The following is a 9,478-nucleotide window of genomic DNA, read 5'->3' as shown; positions in this document are numbered from 1 at the left end:
GATATTGTTATCGTCAATAAAAATAGTCTAGTGTGCATGCGGCTTTAGTTGGACAGACAGGTTGGACGGTTGGTCAGTTTGATGATTGGAGGAAGGTTGGTCTGGTGTATAGCCAGTTTTAGTGGTAGTACGTTGCCATGGTTAAGAAAAGAAGCTTTTGTGTCGCTGGTACGATGTATTGCATGTAAAATCTTCCTGACAACCACTGCTGGAGAAGCTGCCTAAGCCTAGGTACCTTATTACACATTTGTTGGTCCTGTACCAAGCATGAAGCTAATGTTTTGAAAAAAAATTATGTAGTCCTACAAACTGACCTGCCTCTCTCACCTAAGTATTATCTATATTGCTTCTCGTTTCAAACTTCAGAAATATGCATAGATAAGTGTAAGTCAGTTTTATGCAAGTATCTTGTCTGTCCCTGCACTGTACATGCTCCTGTGCCGAGCTTATGCAACTAAGGGCGAGTCATACACAACTCAGTAACATCTCCACTTGCAGTTGAAGGGGCATAACTGGGAGGTAGCGGGCATTTGCACTTAGACAGAGTGGTGAGAGAATGCAGATGGGACTGCAGGTTATGCAGCATTGTATGTGTAAATGCGGCTGTTTTAAGATAGGCATTCTCCTCATAAAATAGGGCTGGTGCAGGTGCGCACTTATAATGATGGCTATGTAACCAAGTATGGATGGGGACAGTCCAGCTGCACAGATGTGTACTACTCAGCATACGAGCATATATACGCTTTAAGTTCCATGCACACAATGTTGGAGCAATTATGATGACTTGCATACTTGCATTGAACTATGCAACAGGTCCTATATGTTTAATGGTTATATTATAATCTGTTCATTATCTTTTCATTCAGTCTTTTGCTTTATTACCTCCAGTGGCAAACGCAGGATTTCTAGGGGGGGGGGGGGGGGGGGTGTCCAATGATTGATTTTAGAGTGCGTGTGTCCAGTCCATGTAGAGGGCATAATTAGCACTTAACCAGCTTTAACATGCGTCACACAAAGTGTATGTGTCATAATTCCAGCATATACAGGACCAGCAATCACAGTAACCCATTACAGTATATTCCTCATACAAAGTGTATTATGTGTCATATATCCAGCATATACAGGACCAGTGATCACAGTAACCCATTATATGTGTCATACATAGTGTATTGTGTGTCACAATTCCAGCATATACAGGATCAGCGATCACAGTAACCCATTATATGTGTCATACATAGTGTATTGTGTGTCATAATTCCAGCATATACAGGACCAGCAATCACAGTAACCCATTACAGTATATTCCTCATACAAAGTGTATTATGTGTCATATATCCAGCATATACAGGACCAGTGATCACAGTAACCCATTATATGTGTCATACATAGTGTATTGTGTGTCACAATTCCAGCATATACAGGACCAGCGATCACAGTAACCCATTACAGTATATTCCTCATACAAAGTGTATTATGTGTCATATATCCAGCATATACAGGACCAGTGATCACAGTAACCCATTATATGTGTCATACATAGTGTATTGTGTGTCACAATTCCAGCATATACAGGACCAGCGATCACAGTAACCCATTATATGGGTCATACATAGTGTATTATGTGTCATAATTCCAGCATATACAGGACCAGCGATCACAGTAACCCATTATATGTGTCATACATAGTGTATTATGTGTCAGAATTCCAGCATATACAGGACCAGCGATCACAGTAACCCATTATATGGGTCATACATAGTGTATTGTGTGTCATAATTCCAGCATATACAGGACCAGCAATCACAGTAACCCATTACAGTATATTCCTCATACAAAGTGTATTATGTGTCATATATCCAGCATATACAGGACCAGTGATCACAGTAACCCATTATATGTGTCATACATAGTGTATTGTGTGTCACAATTCCAGCATATACAGGATCAGCGATCACAGTAACCCATTATATGTGTCATACATAGTGTATTGTGTGTCATAATTCCAGCATATACAGGACCAGCAATCACAGTAACCCATTACAGTATATTCCTCATACAAAGTGTATTATGTGTCATATATCCAGCATATACAGGACCAGTGATCACAGTAACCCATTATATGTGTCATACATAGTGTATTGTGTGTCACAATTCCAGCATATACAGGACCAGCGATCACAGTAACCCATTACAGTATATTCCTCATACAAAGTGTATTATGTGTCATATATCCAGCATATACAGGACCAGTGATCACAGTAACCCATTATATGTGTCATACATAGTGTATTGTGTGTCACAATTCCAGCATATACAGGACCAGCGATCACAGTAACCCATTATATGTGTCATACATAGTGTATTATGTGTCAGAATTCCAGCATATACAGGACCAGCGATCACAGTAACCCATTATATGGGTCATACATAGTGTATTATGTGTCATAATTCCAGCATATACAGGACCAGCGATCACAGTAACCCATTATATGTGTCATACATAGTGTATTATGTGTCAGAATTCCAGCATATACAGGACCAGCGATCACAGTAACCCATTATATGGGTCATACATAGTGTATTGTGTGTCATAATTCCAGCATATACAGGACCAGCAATCACAGTAACCCATTACAGTATATTCCTCATACAAAGTGTACTGTGTGTCATAATTCCAGTATATACACGACCAGCGATCACAGTAACCCATTACAGTATATTCCTCATACAAAGTGTACTGTGTGTCATAATTCCAGTATATACACGACCAGCGATCACAGTAAGCCATTATATGCAACAGCTTTAAGGTTTTATTTCAGATGTGGGCACCATTCCAGAGCATGGGAGCAAGTCCAGGAGTCTGGGGGAGCAGCAGAAGAACCTAGAAATGCCCTGGACATATATGTACACATAAGTCTCCATATGTAACTGAACATTGTATTATTATTACACAGTATTAATAATTAACCCTCTAGCAGTGCACCCCTAACAGTGCATGTTTTCCAGATCTCCTAGTTGGTGCATAGGTGTATTTATTACTGGCCAACACATGTTACAAAATCCACAGGTGGTGCCAATTATGTAATTTGGGATACTAAGAAGAACATCCTGCACTAGTAAAATTATATTACTATTTCTATTGTGGTCATGATGTTGGCTGGGGAGGGGGATTTCCAGGCAACAAGAACCCCCTCCCTGAGTTTGCCTATGACCTCTGTCTATGTTAAGCTGGGTACACACTAAGATCTTGCCCAACAATGCTAAAGACTAGAAGGATTAAGATCGAAATGATCCTGAAAATGTCCGTTATACAGCGCATACAATACCCAATAATTATTTCCAAACTATACCTTCAATTCAAAATGTCTCATCTCCGTAGGGTAGTGCTAATTAATTAACAGACAACGGGCCGAGATCTGTACACGCTGCACTTCCTGAAAGATACCAAAACTATGGGAAAGACCACGTGTGCAGCACCAGTGCTCACTATATTGGGAGCTGATCCGACTGGTTTTAGACCAACCATCGGGCCCTGGTGCTGCGTACACACTACACAATTATCGTCACGATCTGTCAGATATAGCCTTGTCGGGCCGGGCCGGGCATCGCATAGTGTGTACCCAGCTTTATTCAATCTGTCATATTGTGCGAGGGGATTTTTAAGATTCACAGATGAGCTTTGGGAGGATATTACGGTATAAGAACAAAACAGTGACACAAACGCAAGTAGAGAGTATGAGACACCTTCCCAGTAGCTGTGTGATACCTAGCAGCAGGAATATCATCAGACACTGGATAATGTTACTTTCCCTTTAGAATGCAAATATATTATATTTATATTACTAATTATAGAAATAACACAATTACAAAAAGTACCTAAAATGATCTTTGATTTATTCAGAATTTTTTTCTCTCCAGTTAGTAAAAGAAAGATGTGTCTTTTTTTTTATACATATATACAAATTTAGATATAAAAATAGACAACACATTGTAAAGAGGAGAAAAAAAAAAAAAAAAAGACTGCATTGTTTAGAATCCCGCTGTATTGTGTATGTACACACACTTGTGATATGCTGCTAATTGTCTGAAATTTAAGTGTGCAAATCATTGCAGGGGTCACCCTATTCCGCTTTGCTGCCAGCCCTTGGTGCGGCCAGGAGGTAATTACCCTCAAACGTTGGCTAAAGAAATTGGCATTTAACGCAGATTATATTTTGTCGCTCTACGGTTTACGCTGGAAAGGAGATAGGAGGCACCAGCGCTGGCTGCATGCAAACAACTCTATCCAGTTGTACTAGGTTCCAGGTTGTGTGTTCCTGATTCTGGGAAAGCATTGCAGCCTTAGCAATAGAGAGACGTGTGTGACGGTTCTTAGCCATTGTCCAAAGTTCTGAGACCCTATGGGCAACTCTAGGATTTCTTTCAAGTCTACAATTTCTCACTATGGTGACCAGGATAAAGTGATAACGTACGTTAATCCTTCAACATGGTGCTGGAAGCGAAGACACATCATGTTTTGCCCTCTGTAGACTCTACCTTCCACAGTATTCCCATGGAAAGTAAAGCCCACCGGAGCCGCTTGGCGACCTACTGTATACGCTCATCAAGCCTCGTTTTCTCCTTCAGAGTAGTAACTGCTGTGACAACAAGGGATCACAAATGAAGGGAAGGTTACAATGTTGCTCGGCTGTAGGAGTAATGAGTTTACATTACTGCAAGCTCAGACACAAAGGTAAGTCTTGCAGTTGTGCTGTAGATTTTTTATTTTAGGAAGTGTTTAAGGATGTCCTGTAAATCTTTGGCTGTCCATAAGAAGATACCTTGATTTGTAGAACTAATCGGCAGACTTTCCCATGATGGTTTACAGCCCCCCTTGGATTCCAGTAGCTTTACTGTGCCTTCTCGGCGGGGTCTCTGGTGTTACACTAATAGGATTATTGATCTTTGAGGTACCAGGAACACTGTTTCCTTTACTCAGGGGTGAGCTAATTGGGGATGATGTGTTTAATGGGCCAAAGTCTGAATTTCCAGATGTCCGTAATATGGAAGTTTGAAGGGGGCTGGTAGCGGGGAGACCTAGAAAAAGACAAAATTAACAGTGAGGCAAAAACAAGCAAAAAAAACCCTTAATATTTACTTATCCAGTGCTGCATTCCCATTGCACATGTAGGTTTGTTACTTTCAACTGCTCGGCCATCAGTACCTTTTGATACATTGTATCCATATGCTGCAAATGCTGCTGCGGATGCTGCTGCAGCTCCCGCCATTGCTCCTGCTATTGCTGCGGCACTGCCGGCGGTGGACTTGCGGCTTCGGGACTTACTCCCCTTTGAGCCATTCCCGCCAGCTTTGGTGCGCCCTCTGTTACGATTGGAGTTTGACCGCCCACTACCCTGTGTTTCCTGACCAGAAATTCCTGTATAAGGAAATAAATTGATCAAGAAAGACCAGATTAATAACTTACACAAGCCTCTTATTTCATAAACATGCAAGACACTTATATAGGAGACACATTATGCAGATTATAGCAGTACAGGGTTCACAAGTTATAGGGGAGGTATTACAGCAGTGATACATGTCATTTACTTTGTAAGAGTAATACAGTATATGTGCTTGATATATCCCAATTCACCCTAAACCAGTGCTGCCATCAACTTAGATCTTACTTACAATTAATAACGTAAACAGAAGAAAAGGACAGCTATTCTCAGAGAAAACATTAGAAATGCAATTTATAAGAAGATAGCAAATACATGCTGCACCCTTTAGTGGCTATCAAACGTATACAAAAAAGCCAGATGATGAATAGTTAAGTATCATAAAACATCAATTCCCACCCTCCCTCATCATGTGCCACTCGCCATCCTCTCTTATGGTACGTGCCACCCTCCCCACTGACGGTACGTGCCACCCTCCCCACTCACTGTACGTTCCACCTGCCCCACTCACGGTACGTGCCACCCTCCCCACTCACGGTACGTGCCACCCGCCCCACTCACGGTACGTGCCATCCTCACTCAGCACACACCACATCTTAAACGAGCATCAAATGCCATTTACAACAATCCATTTTCATCCATTATATGTCCTTGCTTCAAAGTTAAGTGAAACTGACAATTCCCGTTGCTCCTGCAAATCGCAACATGTGAGGGAATTTTTAGGAGGATTCTGCCCAGAAATAAAGATGACAAATGTACAGTTACAGTAACTAACATAACATTACATTTAATCCACATATGTGGTTCAATGAAAGTTGGTGGCGCTCCCTTGAGTCAGGGTTAGACAACTATCATAAGGAAAGAGAAGAAGTAGACTTTTTCTGGGACACTATCTGTGATATTGTATATATTAAAATATAACTCTTAATATAATCTAAAATATAATATAATAAAATATATTTCTACAACAATCTCTACAAGCAAATATATAGCAATGAATGATAATCATGATTATTTGCTATATATTTATATGTAGAGATTGTTGGAGAAATATATTTTAGATAATTATAATAAGAGTTATACTTTAATATATACAATATCACATATAGTGTGCCCCAGAAAAACAAGAGATATGGTAAGAACTTACCTTTGTTATCTCTGTTTCTACGAAGTCCATAGGGTCCACAGGGTTGACCTTGGGGATATAGCTGGATCAGGATCCATGGGCACCACACAGTTAAGCTTTTAGCTCCCAGGATGCACTTGGGTCCTCCTCTATACCCCGCCCCCGAGCCACAGGCACCTCAGTTGGTAAGCAGCCTAGGCCGGAGGAGAATATGGAACAGAGAGAAGGAAGACTGGAACACACAAGAAACCATACTCACAGAAAAAGGAGACGGAAATACCGGTGACCAGCAACACAGCCCATTAGAAGCCAGGTGCGTCAGGGCGGGCGCCCTGTGGACCCTATGGACTTCGTAGAAACAGAGATAAAGGTAAGTTCTTACCATATCTCTTGTTTTCTACTTCAGGGTCCATAGGGGGTCCACAGGGTTGACCTTGGGGATGTCCCAAAGCAGTTCAACTAAGGGCGGGGACGCTCCCGTGCAGAAAGGAGAATCCTGCGCCCGAAGGATGTATCCTGAGAGGCAAAGGTGTCAAACGCATAAAATCTTAGAAACGTTTGAACCGAAGACCAAGTGGCTGCCTTACACAGCTGAACAGCTGAGGCACCACGTTTAGCAGCCCAAGAAGGGCCCACAGAACGAGTGGAATGAGCCTTAACAGAGGCTGGAACAGGTAAATGCTCTCGTATCTAAGCCTCCCTAATAACAGACAAAACCAACGGGCCAAAGTCTGGTTGTTGGCAGGCCAACCCCTCTTATGAAAACCAAAGAGGACAAACAAGGAGTCGGACTTTCGAACAGAAGCAGTCCGATCAACATAAACTCTGAGATCACGGACAATGTCCAACGAAGTCTCCCCTGCTGTAAGATCAGGGGACTGAAAGGCTGGGACCACCAGTTCCTGATTGATATGGAACTTAGAGACAACCTTAGGTAAACACTCAGGACGAGTGCGAAGCACTGCTCTGTCCTGGAGAAAATCATTAAGAAGGGGGGACTACATGAAAGTGCCCCCAACTCGGAAACCCTCCTTGCTGAAGCAATAGCCAGGAGAATCCTGAGAACACCCCGGAAAAAAAGTATGTACGTCCGGTAATATAGCAATTCTACGTTGGTACCAAACCGATAAAGCAGACACGTGCACCTTCAGAGAGGAAAGGCGTAAACCTAAGTCCAAACCCGACTGAAAAAAAGCCAGAATCCTTGAAACTCTGAATACCTGAGGATCATAAGTTTCTGGACTCACACCACTGAAAGTACGTGTGCCACACTCTATGGTAAATCCTTGCAGAAACAGGCTTGCGTGCCCTCAGCATGGTGGAAATAACGGAACTAGAAAAACCCCGGGACCTTAAGACGGCCGTCTCAAGAGCCACGCCGTCAAAGACAGACGACCCAGATCCGGGTAAAGGTAGGGCCCCTGAGACAACAAGTCCTGCCGCTGAGGAGGAAGGTACGGAACGTCGATGGACAGACTCTGTAGGTTGGAGTACCACGGACGTCTTGGCCACGCTGGGGCCACCAGTACCAGAGTGCCTCCGTCCTGATAGAACTTGCGCAGGACCCAAGGCAGAAGGGATATCGGAGGAAACAGATATGCCAGCTGAAACGTCCATCTGACCTACAGAGCGTCCACCAGACTGGCGCCGTCGTCCCATGTCCTTGACCTGTACACGGGCAACTTGTGACTGTGACGAGAGGCCATCAAGTCCATCTCCGGCAGTCCCTACTTGTCCATGAGTAGTTGGAATACCACTGGATGAAGCGACCATTCCCCTGGATGCACGTCGTAACGGCTGAGGAAGTCTGCCTCCCAATTGAGGATTCCGGGAATGAAGACTGCAGAGATCGCTGGAAAGTGGCACTCCGCCCAGGTTAGGATGTGAGACACTTCTGCCATCGCAGCCCGGCTGCGAGTTCCTTCCTGGTGATTGATGTACGCCACCGTGGTGGCGTTGTCTGACTGCACTTGCACCGCCCTTCCGTGAAGAGTGGTGCCGGCCGACTGCAGAGCCCTGTACACGGCTCTTAGTTCCAGAACATTAATGGGGAGAGCCGCTTCTTCCGCTGTCCAACGACCCTGAAGTGACAAGGAGCCTGTCACCGCCCCCCAACCCCGAAGACTGGCATCTGTCGTGAGCCGAACCCAGTCCGGGATCCAAAAGGGGCGAACCTCGAGAAGGTGAGCTGTTTAAAGCCACCAATTCAGGGACTGTCGTACATCCGGAGATAGCACCAGGGTCTGTGACCGGATCCGGTGAGGCAACCCATTCCAGTTTGCTAGAATCAGCCTCTGCAGAGGCCTGGAGTGAAACTGGGCAAATTCCACCATGTCGAATGCCGACACCCTGGAACCCAGCACTCTCATTGCCGAGTGTACCGAAAGACTGGCACAATCCAGGCAACTGCGTATCCGCAACTGTAGGGAAGATACCTTTTCTAGAGTTAGAAAGATCCGCTGCTGATGAGAGTCTAGGAGGGCCCCCAGATGGACCCTCTGCTGAGATGGGATCAGGGATGACTTCCTCCAATTTATTAACCACCCGTGCATCTGCAGACAAGCCACCGTCAGTTGGAGATGTTGCAGCAGAACCTCCGGAGAGCTTGCCAGCAATAGGAGGTCGTCCAGATACGCTAACAACCGTACCCCCTGGTTCCGAAGGTGGGCAGCCATAACTGCCATCACCTTGGTGAACACCCTCGGCGCTGTGGAGAGCCCGGAACTGGTAGTGACGGTGCAACAGATCGAACCGCAGACACCTCTGATGTGACGTTGCTATCGGCACATGGAGGTAAGCGTCCTGGATATCCAGGGAGACCATGTAATCCCCTGGTTCCATAGCCAGAATTATGGAACACAAGGTTTCCATTCTGAACCTGGGAATCCTGAGAAACCTGTTCAAAGACTTTAAA

General features: G+C 44.2%; 1 protein-coding gene across 3 annotated transcripts in view; it reads right to left on the bottom strand.

Annotated features, from left to right (window-relative positions):
* Window positions 1-3,893: 3,893 nt before the first annotated feature.
* LOC148505583 (chromatin-remodeling ATPase INO80-like) overlaps window positions 3,894-9,478 on the bottom strand; it is a 192,723-nt gene continuing 187,138 nt past the window's right edge. For all 3 annotated transcript variants that reach the window (XM_088448045.1, XM_088448044.1, XM_088448042.1), the window contains 2 exons: window positions 5,204-5,416; window positions 3,894-5,076 (listed from right to left, as the gene is read on the bottom strand). In XM_088448045.1, the coding sequence (XP_088304171.1) occupies window positions 4,862-5,076; window positions 5,204-5,416 (428 nt within the window). In that variant the 3' untranslated portion in view covers window positions 3,894-4,861. The remainder of the gene's footprint in view (window positions 5,077-5,203; window positions 5,417-9,478) is intronic.

The sequence above is a fragment of the Taudactylus pleione genome, unplaced genomic scaffold (genome assembly GCF_031769625.1).
Source record: "Taudactylus pleione unplaced genomic scaffold, aTauple2 ptg000448l, whole genome shotgun sequence".
Lineage (NCBI taxonomy): Eukaryota > Metazoa > Chordata > Amphibia > Anura > Myobatrachidae > Taudactylus > Taudactylus pleione.
Note: the sequence above shows the minus strand (reverse complement) of the source record. Positions and strands in the feature narration are given on the sequence as shown.